The following is a 20,400-nucleotide window of genomic DNA, read 5'->3' as shown; positions in this document are numbered from 1 at the left end:
CCAAAATCAATGGGATGTGGGTAAAACAATGCTCAGAGAAAAAATTATAGCTATAAATTCCTATATTAAACAGAAGAAAAATCTCAAATCAATAACCTATTTTTCCACCTTAAGACAGTGGATGAGACGGCTGGGCACGGTGGGTCATGCCTGTAATCCCAGCACTTTGGGAGGCCGAGGTGGGTGGATCACAAGGTCAGGAGTTTGAGACCAGCCTGGCCAACATGGTAAAACTCCATCTCTACTAAAAATACAAAAAAAAAAAAAAATTAGCTGGGCATAGTGGTATGCGCCTGTAATCCCAGCTACTCAGGAGGCTGAGGCAGGAGAATTGCTTGAACCCAGGAGGCGGAAGTTGCAGTGAGCCGAGATTGTGCCACTGTACTCCAGCCTGGGCAAAAGAGAGAGACTCCATCTCAAAAAAAAAAAAAAAAAAAAAAAGACAGTGGATGAAAAAGAGCAAACTAAATCAAAAGCAACAGAACGAAGGAAATAATAAAGATTAGAGTGGAAATTAATGAAACAGTACAGAAAAACAATACAGAATCAAGGAAATGAAAAGTAGTTTCTTAAAAAGCTCAATAAAACTTGCAAACCTTTAGCTAGATTGACCAAGAAAAGAAGAAAGAAGACTCAAATTACTAAATCAAGAATTCAAGAAAGAAACATTACTACAGAACTAAAGGATTATAAGAGAATAATATCAACAAATACATGCCATCAAATTAGATAACCTAGATGAAATGGATGAATTATTCCCGGAAAGACACAAACTACCAAAACTGACTCAAGAAGGAATAGAAAATCTAAACAGATTTGTAAAAAGTACACACATGCATCCACACATAGTTCAGGACTAGATGGTGTCACTGGTGAATTCTACCAAGCAGTTAAAGAAAAATTAAAACCAATCTTTCACAAACTGTGCTCCCCCACCCACAAAAAAAGAGGGAACACCTCCCAACTCATTCTAAGAGGTCAGTATTATTCTAATACCAAAATCAAAGTATCACAAGAAAATTACAAAGCAAAATCTGTATGAATATAGACACAAAAATCCTCAACAAAATACTAGCAAACCAAATCTAGTAACATAAAGAAGGGATTACACATCATAACCAAGTAGAATCTATCCCACAAATGCAAGGATGGCTTAACATCACAAAGTTAATTACTAATAGACCATATCAACGAAATAAAGGAGAAAACACTATATGATCACTTCAACAGACTGAGAAAAAGCATTTGACAAAATTCAACGTCCTTGAATAAAAAGCATTCAACAAAGTAGGAACAGAAGAAAATGTATTCAACCTAATATAGGGCATCTATGAAAAAGCTACAGCTAATATCACACTCAATGGTAAAAGACTGAATGCTTTTCCCCCAAAGATCAGGAATAAGACAAGGATGTCCACTCTCACCACTTCTATTCAACATTGAACTGGAGGTTCCAGCCAGGGAAATTGGGAAAGAAAAAGAATAAAAAGTATCAGATTGGAAACGACAAAGGCTATGGTAATTAATAATGTGGTATTAGCATAAGGATAGAGACAGAAATAGAATACAGAGTCCAAAAATAAACCCTTGCATATATAGTCTACTGATTTTTGACAGGGTGCCAAAACTATTCAGTAGGGAGAGAAAGGATTTTTCTTTGTTTTGTTTTGAGACAGAGTCTTGCTCTGTTGCCCACGTGGAGTACAGTGGCACAATCTCAACTTACTGCAACTTTCACCTCCCAAGTTCAAGCAATTCTGGTGCCTCAGTCTCCTGAGTAGCTGGGATTACAGGCATTTACCACCATGCCTGGTTAATTTTTGTGTTTTTTGTAGAGACAAGGTTTTGCCATGTTGGCCAGGCTGGTCTCAAACTCTTGGCCTCAAACCTCAGCCTCCCAAAGTGTTGGGATTACAGGCGTGAGCCACCATGCCCAGCCAAAAAAAGTTTTTTTATTGACAAATAGTGCTGAGACAATTGGATATTCAAATGCAAAAGAATGAAGCTGGACCTTTTTCTCACACCATATATAAAATCAACTCAAAATAGATCAAAGAGTTAAAAATGTAAGAGTTAAAACTATAAAACTGTTAGAAGAAAATATAGAAGTAAGTCTTTGTGACTGATTTAGACAAAACTATGGCATCATAACGAAAGTGATAAAAGCAGTAAAGAGATAAATTGGATTTCATCAAAATTATAACTTTTTTGTGCCACAAAAGATCCATCAAGAAAGTGAAATAACAGCCCAAAGAATGGTGAGAAAACATTCACAAATCAGATATCTTGTAAGGGATTTAAACCTAGAAGATACAAAGAACTCATAACAACATAATAATAAAAACAAAAAAATCCAATTAAAAAATAGCCACAGTGTCTATATAGGCTTTTCTCCAAAGGAGATATACAAATTACCAATAAGCACATGAAAAAATGCACAACATTAGTCATTTGGGAAATGCTAATCAAAACCACAATGAGGTATTACTTCATATCCATTAGGAAGGCTACAATTAAAAAAAGAAAATAGGTAAGAACAAGTGTTGGCAAAGATGTAGAGAAACAGAAACCCTCAAATAGTGTTGATGGGAAAGCAAAATGATACAGCAGCTTTGGAAAACAGTCTGGAAGTTGCTCAAAATGTTAAACGTAAGACTTAGCATAGACCCAGCAATTACATGCCTAGGTATACACCCAAGAGAAATTAAAAATATGTCAAACAATAATTTTATATAAAGTTTATAGCAGCATTATTCATAATAGCTAAGAAGTGCAAACAACCCAAATGTTCATCTCCTGATGAATGGGTAAATAAAATGTAATGTATACATACAATGGAATATTGTTCTGCCATAAAAAAGGAATGAATTGCTGAAACATGCTACAACATGGATAAACCTTGAAAATATTATGTTAAGTGAAAGAAGCCAGACACAAAGGTCCATTATCAGTTTCGAGTTATATAAAAGGTCCCAAATAGGCAAATCTATAGAATTAGAGAGTAGGCTAGCCATTGCCTAGTGCTGGGTGAGAGGGTGAAGTGATGAGAAGGAAATGAGGAGTGACTACTACTGGGCATGAGGTTTTTTGGCAGGGAGATGATGAAAACATTGTAAAACTGCAGTGATGGTTGCACAACTCTATAAATATACCAAAAATCACTGAATTGCAAACTTTAAATAGGTAAAATATATGGTATGTAAATCACATCTCAATAAAGCTATTTTAAAAATAATAGGAAAGAAGTCAGATTTCTTTCAGAAAAATCAGAAAAATAATAGGAAGGAAATCAGTTTGTTAAGAAATAATGTTTCCTGATACAAAATTCTAAAAGAGATTTCTGAGAAGGGGCGTTTTTTTATGGGGCACTGACCAACATGAAGGCAACGTCCTCAATTGCCGTTGCACTGTAAAAATGGAAGCCCTTTTAACATGGTAGTTCCTTATGGCAACTTTTGATAAAATCCTAGGATATAACAAGGATGGAAATTTAGAGTGAGAGGCAGTGGGGAGGAAGGCACTAAGTCTGTGGTTCTCTGCTGTCTTCTGCTGTAACACACTTGAAGGATACCCATCAGCACCGGAGGCTCACTCACTACAGCAGGATTTCTCCATGGGCCTGGAAGAGAATATGCAGGGGAGAGGTGGTGGTGGTAGGAAAATCCCCTGAAATGCAATTCTGCAAAACCTCCTTGGAGTGCAAGTTGTCAGTTATCTACACAAATTTACAGTGAGCATATTTTCCAACCCAGCAAGTCTGTATCTGTAAAGTTATCTTAGTTATGCTCACACATGTGCAAATTAATTGAACAAAAACAAAAACAAAAATCCAACTTCTAAAGTGAGTCGGCACACTTCTTCATTTTTACTGCATGTAAGCTATAAAACATGTTTATTTCATCCTTGATCTTTGGCTCTACACTGATCACTTAAAAACAATACTATGCTGAGTTTTGTATAAATGTACCCATGTATAATATTTACTAAAAAGATTACAGTTCATTTTCCATAGCTTTTTATAAATTGCTTTTAGGTAATGAATATGACAGAGCAAGGAATCAACGGTTATAAATTTCTTTGCAGCTTTAGGAATACTTCTATACTAGATTTCTATCCTGGGGTACCTTCCAGGCACATCTGCATTGTTATTTGAGACAAAATCACCAAAGGATTTTAGTAACTCTTGGAAGATCTTTTCAATAATAATTAAAGTAGTATTAACAGTAGAATAAGAAGAAGAAGGAGGAAGAGCAGCAGCAGAGTCTACCAGAGCCACTGCTGCCTCTGCAGCAGCAGCAATACCTACACAGTTATTAAGCTCCAGGCATTGTTTTAAGTATTTCACATATATTCATTCATTAATCCTCACAACAACCTTATCATTTTACCGATGATGAACCAGAGCAACCTGAGTGTTTAGGCAACTTCCTGGTGGCTGGCATACAGCAAAGCTGAGACACAGTCAGTCGACTCCCAGAGTCTGAGCTCTTAATCACATACTAATCTTGCCCTTTAAGAACACTGACATTCTACACAACATAGGTGAAAATAATACCAGAAGGAGGATGAAATAAAAAAAAAGATTTAGACATGTTATATTTTTCCTAGGACTAAATCAGGTTGCACATTACAAATGTTCTCCTTTCTCTCTGAAAAAAAAAAAATATACTTTTTCAAAATTTAAACCAAACCAATAAAAGCAGATATCAACATATAACTTTAATGTACTAATTTCAGTTTAGCTCATGATACAGGGTTGATTAGTACACTGATATTCTAGATAGGCAGAAAATTATTTCCCTATCTCAATTGTATGATCACCGAGATGTGAAAAAATTTCTAAAACCAACAAGTTTTCACTGTCATGCTATAGAAATTAAATTCTATCTTTATTACAGTATTTTGTTATCTATAAATAGTGACAGATAAATTAAGAAACCTTACATCCTTGTAAAGCATAAATGCTAATCTATTAAAATTGGTAAGAATTGAATGGTTAACCAAGTCTTCCAAAAGCTTATTTCTTTGCATTTCCTTTGTATTTCTCTCTTTGTGCCACACTTCTTTATCTAGCTTGATGTTCCCACTTACACCACGTGCTCATGTATAACCTCATAGACTGGATGCTTCTTATACATGATGCCCAGTACCTAGCACAGCCGCCAGCACCTAGTAGGCACTCAATACACTGACTAAGCAGAATAATAAATTAGTGGGTTAGCAAATACAGAAACACTAACTGCCATAATCATTACTTTAATTTCCATAATGGTAAATGTGAGAAATATCATTAAAAGGTCAAGTTTATGGGCACATTTTTTTCCCCACTGCATTCATTTTTATCATTCAGGAGGCAAAAATAGAGGTCTTTATCGTGCCAATTCAATGAAACTGATTTTCTGGTGAAGAGTGACAATCCTGAAAGAACTTATATCCAACAAACTACAGAATATTTCAAATGAAAATAAAAGAACGAGGGTAAGAGATCAATGGCTTGCTACATTTACAGTACAGCACCACACCTCCAAGATAATCAAGAATTTCTATAAAATGGAGATATCTGTCTTTAAATCCTTAGAAAAGAGGAATTAAGTTAATTAATTTTTTTTCACAGAAGGTTTATAAAATATACCCTGGGCTTACCCCAAGCAAAAATTGTCCAGTGTAAAAAGAAAATATTAAGAAAAATCTGTTTCTTTAATGAAATAATAATTTAAAGAAAATTTAACAGAGTAAGTATTTTTTATCATGACACAAAAATTACATAGGACATACTAAAATAGGCTCAGCAGATATTTACAGGGTAAAATTATGTTCTTCAAAGCCTAGCTGATTCTCAGCTGTGGTGGCACATATTAGTAACACATGTATTATGAAACGAGCTATTTGGAGAAAAAGAAAATGCAGATCCTTAACCTCATATTACACCAGAAAATTCCAAATGTGTGTGTATGTGTGTGTGTGTGTGTGTGTGTGTGTGTGTGTGTATACGCATTTTACTCAACTGATTAACAAGGATGGACTTTCTAAAATTAAATGGTAAATTCCACAGCAAAAACTAAATAGGAAAACACTGGTAGATCTGAGTGTGTAAAGATTTTAACTTCTGCTCATGAAAATATAGCAAAAGCAAAATTTAAAGGCAAACAAACTAGGAAAATATCAGAGAGGTTTTATACACTTAATATATAAAACATTCATGTAGACTGATAAGAAAAACCATAAAACCAAGATTAAATGGACAAAAAAAATTACTAGACAATTCACAGAAGAGTGACTAAGAAATATGTTTCTAATAGAATATAAATGAAAACAAGACTCGATTTATTATCTTATTAGGTTAGCAATGTTTTTATTTTTAATAGGAATATTTAATACCACAGAGGTTACAGGTGACACAAGCACCCTGTAGACTCCTGAATAAATCAATAAACTCTGCTAGTCATGAGCTCTGTAACCTTGGGTGAGTTGTTAAACTCTTATGGGCCTTAGTTTCCTCACCTATGCCACATACTACCCATCTCAGAGAGATGTTAGGAGGATTACTTAGGATGATGTTTGTAAAAGGCAGAGCACAGAATGTGATATATTTTAAGGCAGGTATTATATTAGTGTTTCTGAAAATCTGTGTGACAACATGTACGAAAAGCCCTCTCAGACTCTATTACTACTCTCATATTCAACTTTACTAATATATGTAAGGATGAGAATAATTTCTATGCAAATTTTCTAGCACTTGTACTAATTCAATAAAAACATTTTAGCTTTAAGAAAGTCAGTTATTGGCCAAGCGTGGTGGCTCATGCCTGTAATCCCAGCACTTTGGGAGGCCAAGGCGGGCAGATTGCCTGAGCTCAGGAGTTTGAGACCAGCCTGGGCAACATGGTGAAACCCCGCTTCTAATAAAAATACAAAAAATTAGCCAGGCGTGGTGGCGAGCACCTGTAGCCCCAGCTACTCAGGAGGCTGAGGCAGGAGGATTGCTTGAACCTTGGAGGCAGAGGTTGCAGTGAGCCGAGATAGTGCCACTGCACTCCAGCCTGGGCGACACAGCGAGACTCCATCTCCAAAAAAAAAAAAAAGAAAGTCAGTTATTTATACATAAAGCTAAAGAAAGTCTTCCCAGGTGAAGCCTTTAAAGTAATACTACATGTGCTTCCCGATGTTTATAATGCCTGCTGCACAGAAATCCCACTTTAAGTCACTAGCCATCACATGGGTAACATGAGAAAGATAATGAAAATATTCTTGAAGTTTCCTGAAGTGCAACAACTGGGAAATCTCTTAGCAACCAACATGTAAAAATATACTGTACACTCTTATCTATTCATTTTATCTTGAACTGAGCAGTAAGAAAACCACGTGCTATCCTGAAGAGTCAACTGCATTTGAAGACAACAGACCAAAGAAAATCAAGACCTCAGTTTCTTATGTCCTTATATACACTAGGGGACACTTGATGAATGATTTTAAGTTTAAAAAGCATTAGATTTCCAGGTTTACTCAGTAGCTTTTATATTTGAGATCAATTGGGCAAGAAATGTCATGAATAAAATCAAATGCAAAGGGACTTATTTTTGTTACATACACTGGAATTAGGAGGTAGTGTGTCAGAATAATTAGGTTGCCCTTAGAGAGAGAGAGACAGACAGAGAGAAGTATTTCCTATAATCCTATAACTCTTGCTAGTGAGCTACTGGATATCCACGGTCACTATCAAAGAGTAGGCCTCTATAAAAAAAAAGCAGAGATCAACAAGTAGATGAATGGTAAAGTAGGAACAGACAGTGGAAGAACCATTTAAACATGTATTTGTCCCATAGTAAATGCTTTATGTGTATTTCCTTACCAGCTAATCCTTATAACATAAAAATAAAGAAATCAATGCTCATGGAAGTTAAGAAAACTCAGATCACACAGGTAGTAAGTGACAGATTTTACATTCAAACCCTGGACTGTCTGATTCCTAAGCTCATGATCCGCAAACTCTTGACCTTTCACTACAGCACAAGAAAAATGTAAGAAAAGAAAAAAAAAAAAAAGGAAGAGAAGCTAGGGAGGGAGAAAGTAGAAGAAAAAGATGATAATGTCAGAGAAATAATCTGTATCCCCATGGTTACAAGTTTGCTGGGTGTTAATAATCATTTAAAATATAATTTCTACAGGAAAATAAATTGGCTTCCAAACAATCACTTACCAAAGAACTTTGGGAACCCAAGAAATTAAGTTGGGAACTTCGTATATACATAACACTTTGGATATTTTAAAGTACTTCTATATCTATTTTATCACTTTAAAAGTAGCTTGTTAGTGTTCCAAGGAAATTAAATAATACCCATCCCCAAAAGAAAAAGATCCTGCCAGGCATGGTGATCTGTGGCCGTAGTCCCAGCTCCTCAGGAAGCTGAGGTAGGAGGATCATCACTTGAGCCCAGGAGTTTGGGGCTCCATTGAGCTATGATCGTACCACTGCACTCCAGCCTAGGTGACAGAGTGAAACTCTCTTGTCTCTTAAAAAAAATTCTGTTGTGCGATTCAAGCAAATTTTCATTAACCTGAGTATTCTGGGAGTTTGTGTATATTGGAGAGAAAGTTGTAGTTAACTAAAATTGCTTAATATTCAAGTTTACCAGAGAATATATCTTGTTTTAACCATTAATGTTTATTAATGTTTTCAAAATATCCACCCTAAAAAATTATTGTATTCACCTGCCTTAAATTATACAGTACGTAAAGTTCTAATCTTAATGAGCCGGGATAATGTAGTAGTACCTGAATGAAGATCATCTCTATGAATGTCTGATGTACACGATAAGAAAAGTAAGTTGCATATATGGAAAAGACAAGCTGAAGTCTAGAAGTCAGATTTTTTTTTTTTTTTTTTTTGAGATGGAGTCTTGCTCTGTCACCCAGGCTGGAGTGCAGTGGCATGATCTTGGCTCACTGCAACCTCCGCCTCCCAGGTTCAAGCGATTCTCCTGCCTCAGCCTCCTGAGTAATTGGGACTACAGGTGCGTGCCATCATGGCTGGCTAATTTTTTGTATTTTTAGTAGAGATGGGGTCTCACTGTGTTAGCCAGGATGGTCTTGATCTCCTGACCTCATGATCCGCCTGCCTCGGCCTTCCAAAGTGCTGGGATTACAGGCATGAGCCACCACACCTGGCCCTAGAAGTCAGATTTTTAAAAGCTGATATGTTAGTATCTCTTTTTAGGACATATTGAATAAGAACATATATTAAAGTTATATAATGGCCTTTATAATGGTTATCTAATGGTTTTAGAGTAATGTTATCGTTAACTTTATATTTCTTTAGTTTTCTGAATCTCAAAAAAAATTTCAATTCAAATATCAAGATTTTCAAGCAATTTTTTGAGACAGGGTCTCACTCTATCACCCAGGCTAGAGTGCAGTGGTGCAATCATGGCTCACCACAACCTTGACCTCCAGGGCTCAGGTGATCCTCTGGCCTTAGCCTCCTGAGTAGCTGGGACTACAGCCATGCACCACCATGGCTGGCAGGCAGAGCTCAGGAGTTCGAGACCAGCCTGGGTAACATGGTAAAACCCCGTCTCTACTAAAAATACAAAAAAATTAGCCGGGCGTGGCGGCATGCACCTGTAGTCCCATCTACTAGGGAGGCGAGTTGCGAACTCCCGGGCTCAAGCCTGCCTCAGCCTCCCCAAATGCTGGGACACAGGCGTGAGCCACTGCACCCAGCCTCAAGTGATTTTTAATGCAATAAATACAATCACGTAATGATGCATAAAGATGTCCCATAAGATTACAATACTGTATCTTCACATATAGACATCTTCACGTATAAACATTTTCTATGTTTAAATATGTTAGGTACACAGATACTTACCATTGTGTTACAATTGTCCACAGTACTCAGTATAGTAACATGTTCTACAAGTTTGTAGTCTAGGAGCAATAGGCTATATCATATAGGCTAGGTACATTGTTGGCTAAAAATCACCTAATGACACAATTCTCAGAATGTAGCCCTACCATTAAGCAATGAATGACTGTACTTTTAAGGTTATTTATTTTTGCAAATAGCTCAAAAAGGTTCTCTGCTTTCTTTAGACTGGTCTTACATGAATGGTTTCTAAACTTTCAAATTTGAATAACAGTTGAAGGTATAGCTAATGATCATTTTATTCTAAGACACGTCAAATATATCTTAAGATATGTCTTACGGGGTTTAAAGTGTACATGTTTATAATATATTTACCAGCTATATAGAAAATATTGATTTTCTAAAAGTATAAATTTTATAAGAGAAAAGGAAATACTGTGAATAATTAACTTATTTTTTAAAAGCACAGTGGGGAGTTCAGGCCTTGGTTCAGGAAATAGCATACTGTGTCTTTTCTTTAACAATTGAATAGAAGTCACAGAGTTTTGTTATATAATTATTTACTTAGGCATACACAAAGCAAAATATTATTAGACTTCACTGAGACACAAACTGGCCTGAATTAAAGTCATATACTATATTTTTAAAGATTCACTTATATTATTTTCATGTAAAAATAGTAACCACAATTAGCTGCCCACAAAATGTTGTCAAGCAGAGATCCAACTGAGGCTCCTTTAATGAATAAAGACTTTTTAAGTAAATTTGTATCTGAAATCTTAATGAAAATCCATGGAAGTCTGATGGTTCTTAGGGCTAGTATACAATAGTTAAGAGCAACTAAATGATTCAATCTTCTGAGACGTTATTCGTCTTAACCAGTGGGTTGTTAACCAGATGACACAAAGCTAGGCTAGACTACTAATAAATATGCAATATTTCTTTTTTTCAACTGGAGATATGTATGTGGTTTCATAGTATGCAACATACCTTCTGCATGTTCTCACTGCCTTTTCAGAAGATCAGCAGGGAAAAGAGAACCTGACTTTCTTTAATGGCAGCCCTGCAGTATTTATTCTTCTTTTTGGTCATGAAACAGAAATGGAGGCATGACCTGTACTACTTCTGCTCACTGTGGTCTTAATATGAGAAAACACTATCTTCACTCAAGACCTGTCTACATTCAACACATTTATTATGGAAAGTTCAATGCTTTTTTACTGATACTATTGTCAATCTTTTTCTTTTTTTAAAGCTCAATTTGCTTATGTAGGGTGTAGTCAATTCCACCTTCTCAATTCACTAGGCTTGTCAATTTTATCTAGAGGCTTTGCTCAAACAACATTCTTTCTAGTTGTACTAAACCCAGGCTGGATATACGGCAAAAAGCAGGATAAAGAAGGTTTTAGTTTCATATCCAGATCCCTGGTGCCAGTTTTTAGCCTCAGAATCACAGAAAAAAATTCCTCATTCTCATTTGTAATTTCCAAATGTAGTACATAAAAACCTATAATTCTAATGTTAAAATTAGAATTTTAACATTAAAATTATAAGTTAACTAGTACTCTACTAAAATATGTTTTACTTAACTGTATCAACAAAGCTTCTTTGTAATTATGCTAGTGAGTCAGAAATAACATTCTAACCAGAGATAACCTTCCCAACTTGGGTTGATTCTAAGAAAACTATTTCATGTGTCGATCGAATCGTTGGCGCTGTCATGGCAGGTGTGCTGAGGAAGACCACTGGCCTTGTGGGATTGGCTGTGTGCAATACTCCACACGAGAGGCTAAGAATATTGTACACAAAGATTCTTGATGTTCTTGAGGAAATCCCTAAAAATGCAGCATATAGAAAGTATACAGAACAGATTACAAATGAGAAGCTGGCTATGGTTAAAGCGGAACCAGATGTTAAAAAATTAGAAGGCCAACTTCAAGGCAGTCAATTAGAAGAGGTGATTCTTCAGGCTGAACATGAAAATCTGGCAAGAAAAATGAGGGAGTGGAAACCATGGGAGCCATTAGTAGAAGAGCCTCCTGCCAATCAGTGGAAATGGCCAATATAATTATTAAGTGACTTTGGTGTGTTGATGGGAAACTGATGTAATTAAATATTCTGCTATATTAAGGGCGTGTTCATATTACTGACATTTTATAATCAAGAAAAGTGATATAGAAAATATGTAGGAGAGTGTTAAAATTGGTGATTATGGTAATATGGTCATGTGAATCCATTTTTGATTTATAAAGTATTCACACAAGTTATTTCAAAGATGATATTTCTATGAACAGAGAGGTCACGGGAAGATTTGAAAATTATTAAAGAAAAATTCCTACAAATCTTCAATGCAGAGACCATAATCAAAAAGTAAAGTTTCTTTAGTAGTATGTTCAATACATCATTTAATTTTTTAAGTTATCCTGAAGAAGAAAAGGTCCTTAACTATTATAGTCTAAACAAATTTATAGATCACTGTTTGAAGTAAATAATACGAGTGAATATTTTCAAATGTGATAAAATAGCACAAGTGGCTGGTGATAAAATCTGAAATTATGGTTAACCTCAGCTGTGCTCTTATATATGTAAAGTAAAATTTAAATATATAATTATAGGTTGATTACAAAATCCATAATGTCATTTTATTTTAGTCATTATTTGAATTATACCATTTACTCTATTTTCTTATAGTTTTAATTTTCTTATATTTTGTTGTTACTGTATTATATTTGAAAACCTTCAAATTAGAATACATTGTACAGTTGAAGAAATTGACTTGGTACTTAAAAGAAAGATTTCCCATTGCACAGAGGTTATTGGAGAAACTTTTCCTTTTGTTGCATTTGTGGAAGTTAGTTTTCTGGCCTGTGGCCTTTAATTTTCTTAATCAACCTAATTACATCAGGATAGAGGTAGAGTTTCTGTAAAAGAGACATTAAGAGTTCCTGAAATTTATATCTGGCATACGGATAGGCTTATATTCAAAACATCTTAGTCATACGACTATAAATTAAAAGTGGAATCACTTAAAAAAAAAAAAAAAGAAAACTATTTCATGTGTCTTTCCCCCCACTTAGGAAATTCTAAAAGCAAAGCCTATAAATAATATCAACACCTTGTCAAAAAGCTGTCCCTTTAAAGGAGGAAGAAAATGTTTCTTCATGTTCTTAAATTAGCATTAGGTATATATGGAGACCCAGAAAATATGGTTAGGAAAGGAGCAAACTGAAAACAGCGTTAACTTAGTTTTCACTTATTTGGTTAGCTTCTGCCTGTTCTTACATATCATTTTATGTAAAGCTCAAATTGGAAACCTGTCCTGTGAAATATTCTTCCCTAATGGAATATTTTTTTAAAAACCGAAGATGATTACTCTTATGGCACATATTTATTAGCATTTATGCAGTAATGCTAGAAACAACAAAAATCATAACAGTATTTTATACAGTAGGCAGTTCTTTTAGTGCAGGTACAGTATTTACAGTTAGCCTATTTCATAATATTTTGTAATAAAGGAATTCTGACTCTAAAGTGATAGCCTTTTTGATGTAAATGCTTAACAACATTTAAAATTTGAACAAGGAATGTTGCAGGAAGATGCATAATGCTTTTTCTGTGTTTATCAAATTTGTCTTCATTTCAAAGTGTCCAAGAGTGCTATAATTCAGCTCAAGTTGTAGGAGAAGATGAAAAATAATTCTTCAAAGAACAATGAATAATCGTCCTATTAAACCTCCAACTAAAATTGCCAATATGTATTTATTGGAAAGAAAAGAACTTTGAGATGACCAATACATTTTGCCAAGTGGTCTACTAAAAGGTATGACCAAGCATGACTGTTACTGTTTTCTTAAGTCAGAATTTTTAATATATCATATAAAAGTAACTCAAAGTTTCTATAATCTTCTGCAGGAAACCTACATAGTAAGCCAAATGCAGCCCCCTAAATGATCACAAATGGTACCCATACCTATTTCACTTTCTTTCCAGAAACTGCCCATCACTATTCAGTGAAATAGATATATTAATATACCACTAGATACTAAGAAACTCCCTAAAGACCTCTTAAGACCATGAAACACCACCCAAATCCAACATAAACACCAGCAAAGGCATATTTATTTCTAATAGCTTAATAACAAGGAAAAAAATACCATTCCCAATCTTCTCCACTTACCCAGGAGTTTTGCGATGATATAAAGTGCTTGTCCCCAAAGAAACAGTTTTCCATCACGGCCACAGTTGCTAGGAAATCGTTTTTGACTACCAGGGTTATTTTTTTCATATTCTACAAAGTCAGCTGGCACATAATAGTACTTTGGTACAACAGGATATCCTATGGAGTTTAAAAATAAGTATTTAAAATATAACAAATCTGTATTAGTCCATTCTCATGCTACTAATAAAGATATACCCAAGACTGGGTAATTTATAAAGGAAAGAGTTTTAATGGCCTCACAGTTCCACATGGCTAGGGAGGCCTCACAATCATGGTGGAAGGCGAAGGAAGAGCAAAGGTATGTTTTACATGGTGGCAGGCAAGAGGGCTTATGCATTTACAAAACCATCAGATCTCCTGAGACTTATTCACCACTATGAGAACAGTATGGGGGAACCGCCCCCATGATTCAATTATCTCCACCCGGCCCCACCCTTGACACATGGGAATTACTATAATTCAAGCTGAGCTTTGGGTGGGGATACAGCCAAACCATATCAAAATTAGTGTCTTTCCCAAAATTTCCCTTCAAGACACTGTAATGATTAGAAAGCAGGGAGAGAGAATTCTTATACAGGAGGCAACAGATTTGATAAGCTATAGAAAGCTGGATATTGTGGTTCCTTTCAGATATTGCCAGTGAAAATCATGGAGAAAAAAATTGACTTAAAACACTAATTCAACAGCAGATTGTTATGCTTTGGCTAACAATGAGTACATAATCTCCCTCAACAACATTTAATTTTAATACCTTTAAATGAATCAACAAATACACAGTATGCAAATATTTCTAGCCATAGAGGAAGCTATTTTTAATAGGATTATTCTGTAGAAGCTTCACAAATGAGATACTGTGTAATCTTAAATGAAGAATTATAACTCTGAGCCATTGCTAGAGCAAAGAAATCCCCATTTAAACATTAAGCCCATTATCTACCATTCAACATCACTGAAGAGAAAAAGCCACCCCCCCCCGTGACCATTTAAAAATGGATTGGTAGGAACTAAAATTATTATTTAAGAGTAGAATCTTTGTGGATGATATAATGGGAAAATAATCAACAATCTATGTAGGATGCTACAGGAGACTTTTTGCAATATTAGCCCACAGTAAACTTAATTTTTCTAATGAAATTGCACAGATTTCCCTAAAATTTTGCTTCCTTACATATCAGACAATCAACAATATTTGTGTCTAAAATCAGTAAGAAGGTCTATGATATACAGATAATACTTTGAACATCACTCTCTGAACACGATGAAGCCTGAAGTGAGGTACGTTAAACTACTACACCTCAATGCATCAATGATCTAATACTAAATATTAAAAGATCTGCTTCAAAGGATTTCAAATATTACATGCATTACAAAATTTAATACATTATTTCTCACATTGGACAAGTGATTATTTGTAGCATAAAGACAAAGATAACTTTTAAAAATTAATATTCACTTTGAAATCAATGTTTATCCATAAACATTTCACAACTTTTAACATTACAAGCATGTTAGTGAGCATATAATATTAACTATTTACTCTGAGATATCTGTGGAAAACCCCAAAGAATATCACAAATTTCATGTGAGATAGGAATGGGGCTCAGTGCTGTGATTGTCAATACTTTAAAGCCCCAAAGACATCTAGAACATCTCATTTGGAATTCCTTTGAAAATTGGTTTCCCAGTTATACAGAAAATTCAGTTATGTTTTTTGAGGGTGCCTGCTGGTGTTTGACTGGAACCAATATACCCTTACTCCTAAGACTGGGCCTTCTGACCATTTCTAAAATATTAAATCCATCCTCAAAGGATGATGTTTTAGCACCATGGCAGATGTTCAAAATACAATGCTAAGGACCCTAGAAAAAACTCCAAAGAGGGGGCCAGAATATTCTCGGCAATTCTAGTGCCTTTAGACAAGAGCAGAACCTCTCCAGGCAGCCCTCCGCAGGTGGGTCACTCACCTGACTATAGCATTTTTGGTGACCTGGATAAAAACTAGTCACTTTCTATACAGAGTAATGGAGTTACATAGTAAATAACAGATGGAGGAACTCAGTCCACCTGACAAAACTATTTTGGAATGACTATAGCCATGTCCACCTAGATTCATCTCCATCTTTGTCTTGCTTAATCTTCTTTCTGATTTCATATCAGGGATCATTCTTTTTTTCAATTTAATATAAATTATTGTTTTTTTACAAAGGACTCATACATTTCAAATAAACATTCAGGAAATGTTGGTAGGAAGAATTTCTTAAAAAAACAACTATACCTTCTGTGGTCTGATGAAGTACTGGAATCAAAAGATCCTGATATTCCTGTACTTGCTTAGGATTGCCTCTAAAAACTCCTAAAATATAAAATATAAAATCCAATAGCAGTTGAGATTAATAAGGATCTCAAAAATTTTACCTTAGAAAAAATATATTAGCCCAGTTACAATTATTTTGGTAATTTTCTAGGCAAATGGTAAAATTAAAGTGGAAAAAAAATAACGCAAATCTGTGTGATATTTTTCCAAGAAATTGGTTTTAGAAAGTCATGTTAGCATTTAGAATTAAAAACTGAATTTTAATTGAATTTTCCCTATTCCTAAGTATAAATGTTACAGACATTCACATTATCATGGATTACAATATTAATGATTTCTACTAATAAAAATTTTTCTTTGTAAATATGAATAATATATATACTATCATTTTTTAAATGCTTCCAAGTGTTTTTTTAATTCTTTAAATGATTTAGCATTCACTCAGAAAGCAAAAGAGTAGTATATACAAATGCAGGGCAATTAACATCACTGAAGTGCAGTCTATTTTTCTAGCTGAAAAGAGTCATAATTCATTTCTGCTCTTCTTTAAACCACTTAAATCCTACAGCTTAAATTTCAGGAAAAAGCTTGCTTAAATATCAGGAAAAAGCTTACTTACCATCAATCATCATATAAAGGAAAAATATGGGAAATTCACATTCAATGCCATCAAATAGCTAAAACAGAAAATAAAACATTAAATTTTACACTAACAATTAAATTATTATTATTATTTTGAGACAAGATCTCACTCTGTGGCCCAGGCTGGAGTGCAGTGGCACAATCACAGCTCTCTGCAGCCTTGCCCTCCTGGGCTCAAGGGATCCTTTTTCCTGCCTCAGCCTCCCAAGTGGGAGGGCTGGGACTATAGACGCAAACCACTATTACCTGGCTATCTCTCTCTGTCTCTCTTTCTTTCTTTCTTTTTTCTCAGAGATGTGGTCTCCTCCCTGTGTTGCCCAGGCTGGTCAAACCCCTGGCCTCAAGAGATCCTCTTATCTTGGCCTCCCAAAGTGCTGGGATTACAGGCATTACAGGCATGAACCACTGTGCCCAGCCACTAACAATTAAATTAGAAGAACTATAGTTGGGCGATATGTCAAAGATTTGTTTATAGCAATAAAGTTGAACTGATTTTGTAAGCAGTTTCCTTGTTCTTTTTTTAAAAAAAAATTTCCTCAGGTCTTATTATTCAAAAGCTCACTCATTCAGTCCATCAAACTGCAGTCCTTCAATAAATATTTACTGAATACTTACTAATGCCTGGAACCAACTAGACAGAGAGCTACTAAGACAAAAGACAGAGAACTTCCCTCAGAGGCTCACAGCCTAATAGGGAGGCCAGCATGTAAATAAACAACTACTATGCAGTAGGAAATATCTACACATGGTATGTCAGCCTCATAGGGAGTGGAACACCTGAGTCTGCCTTGGAATCAGGGAATGTTTACAGGAAAGGAGATGTTTCAGCTAACGCTGGATGGACTTCACTGGGGAGATGAGCTAAGGTAACTCAAGGCAAAGGAAATAACAGTTACAAACCACAGATGCACAGAATCACAAAGTATGTTAAAGAATCTACCAGCAATTCAGTATTTCTGGAATAAGCAAGGACAAAGTAGTGAAAACTGAAACCCAACAGATGGGCCAGGCCAGCCAGATCAGGAAGGGCCTTGCAGGTCATGCTAAGTGGCTAACACTTTGGTCTGGAAATAAAAGAGAACCACAGGTGAATACTCAGCAGGATCAGATTTACTCATTATATTTACTTGCTAGACTGAGCAGCTGGTAATACTGAAGAGAGTTGTAGGGCAAAAAAGAGGACCAGCTGGAATTCTGCTGGAGGAAAATCCAAAGAGAAAAGATGACAACCTAAACTGAGGTTTCTCAACTTCGGCACTACTGACATTGTGGCCAAATAATTCTTTGTTGTTGGGCTGTCCTTTGTGGTGCAGGAATGTTTAGTAGCATCCCTAGTATCTACCTTCCAGATGTCAGTAGTACCTACTATATTGTGATAACCCAAAATGTCTCCTGGAGGGCAAAATCACCCCAGATCCACTAGCCTAAAGCAGGGAGTAACAGAGAGGAAAAAACAGAATTTTAGGATTTTTAGGAGGCTAAATCTGCCAGCCTTGGTGATTGACAAAGGTAGATGGGTGAGAAGGAAGTGCCTAGAATGACTCTCAGGTATAGGGCTTGGGCACAGGAGTGGAAGCTGAATACAGGCAAACTGTAAGACATCTAAGCGAGGATGTCCACAAGGCAGCTGCATACAGGGGGTGGGCACTTGAGGAGAGGTATGAGTTAGGGATGGAGATCTGTGGTTAATAGCTACAGCTGAAGCTAAGAGTTCACAACCAGAATGAAGAGAGCTAGGGCTGTGGACGGACCCTAGGAGAAGAGCAATGTTTAAGAGGGGGCAGAAGAAGAGGAACCTGCAAAGGAGACTAAGAAGTAAGTGAGAGAAGTGGAGAATAAAGAATGGGGTCACAGCCAACGGAGAATGTTCCAACAAACAAGACTCAAATGCCAAGAAGTTCTGTGAAATGAGATCAGAAAACCATCCACTCTGACTCAGTAATGTAAATGGATTGAAGCCAGCACAGCTACTGGGGAGTGCTCAGAAGTAAGCCAGTTTATAAGGGGAAAGAGTAAGCAGGATGTAAACAAGGAGACACCAAGCAGAGGCCATGCTTTTCAGATGTGTGGCACCAAGAGAAAGAGGATGGAGGTGGACAGGGAAAGGGCTGAGGAAGGGTTTCATTTGGTTTCTTAATGATAAATATCAATGTGCTTAATGAGGAAAAAAGCTAATTTAAGTTGGGGAAACAAGACAGAGAAGTAGAAATGGGGAAGATGAGGAGAAAAAAGAAAGAGAAATAGATATCCTTCTATCACAGAAGAAAACAAGTGAGGGTGTTAAGAAAGTAAAAGAGAACAGGATGGGGTATACACAGGATAGGTTAGGCTTAGAAAGAACAGAGAGCTCCTTCTGTAAGGCAAGAGAGATGGAGGTAAGTATGGATGAAGGAAAGACACAGTGGAGGAGGCCATGCTGAAATGAAAGGCTATCAAGTAGAAAATAAAAAGGAAAGTCTGCGAACTTGAGTACAAACAGGAAAAAGCTGGAAAAGCTTTCATGGGGAGCTCCTGGCAGAGTCAGATAGCAGGACTGACAAGAAGTGACAGCAATGATGAGGCTGAACCAAGACAGATCTCCTGACTGTGGGGCAGCTCCTACCCACAGTTCTGTGGCTTTCCTTGGTGGTGCTCAGCAGAAGGTGCAGAAAGCTTGCTGGACAGATCAAAAGTTGGAAGTGTGCAAGGTGGTAGTTAGTTGCAGGTGGTCCAATTCAAATGTAAGTGCTGTAAATATTGGCACAGAAAATGTATTAAATAGGAAAGAAACATTTGAAGGTGTTTAAGAGATAAATGGATCTTTTGGCCCAACCTAACAGATTGTAACACTGCCAACACTGCTGAAAATTTCAAAAGTGCACACAATAAAATGGTTTCCAAGTGATAGTCAACTGTGAAATTAAATAAAGCTGGGTGTGGTGGTGTATGCCTGTAGTCCAAGCTACTTGGGAGGCTGAGGCAGGAGAATCACTTGAGCCCTGGAGTTCCAGTCCAGCCTGGGCAACATAGGGGGATCTGGTCTCTATTTAAAAAAAAACAAAAAAAGAAGTTAAATAAAATGATAAATAGCTTGTCTAGTTTTTCTGCAAAAGTGTATGTTAAATTTTAAAATAGTATGTTAATTGCCAAAAAACTTAAAAGGTATAACGTTGCCTACACATTTTCTACATACAGATTCCTAGGGACCTTACCTACCTTCAGTGAGTGAGCCAATTATGCCCATGCACACAAAATACCTTTCAGCCGGGCACAGTGGCTCATGCTTGTAATCCCAGCACTTTGGGAGGCCTAGGAGGGCAGATCACTTGGTCAGGAGTTCAAGACCAGCCTGGCCAACATGGTGAAACCCCATCTCTACTA

At 36.1% G+C, this 20,400-nt stretch overlaps 2 protein-coding genes across 12 annotated transcripts in view; one reads left to right on the top strand and one right to left on the bottom strand.

Annotated features, from left to right (window-relative positions):
• Positions 1 to 20,400, bottom strand: part of PHKB (phosphorylase kinase regulatory subunit beta) — a 238,738-nt gene that overhangs the window by 85,647 nt on the left and 132,691 nt on the right. For all 11 annotated transcript variants that reach the window (XM_054533204.2, XM_054533198.2, XM_024233087.3 and 8 more), the window contains 3 exon segments: positions 17,018 to 17,075; positions 16,360 to 16,437; positions 14,043 to 14,201 (listed from right to left, as the gene is read on the bottom strand). In XM_054533204.2, coding sequence (XP_054389179.1) covers positions 14,043 to 14,201; positions 16,360 to 16,437; positions 17,018 to 17,075 — 295 coding nt within the window.
• On the top strand, positions 11,577 to 12,021 carry LOC100459464 (NADH dehydrogenase [ubiquinone] 1 alpha subcomplex subunit 5-like). The gene has a single exon (XM_003778615.4). It carries the CDS (start codon positions 11,586 to 11,588, stop codon positions 11,931 to 11,933), a length of 348 nt encoding a protein of 115 aa, XP_003778663.1. The 5' UTR covers positions 11,577 to 11,585; the 3' UTR covers positions 11,934 to 12,021.

The sequence above is a fragment of the Pongo abelii genome, chromosome 18, assembly GCF_028885655.2.
Source record: "Pongo abelii isolate AG06213 chromosome 18, NHGRI_mPonAbe1-v2.0_pri, whole genome shotgun sequence".
Lineage (NCBI taxonomy): Eukaryota > Metazoa > Chordata > Mammalia > Primates > Hominidae > Pongo > Pongo abelii.
The sequence above is the reverse complement of the archived record's forward strand: the minus strand, read 5'-3'. Positions and strand labels throughout refer to the sequence as shown.

Bases quoted from the DNA above. Each gene is read 5' to 3' on its own strand.
- LOC100459464 (XM_003778615.4), top strand. From the start codon at position 11,586: ATGGCAGGTGTGCTGAGGAAGACCACTGGCCTTGTGGGATTGGCTGTG.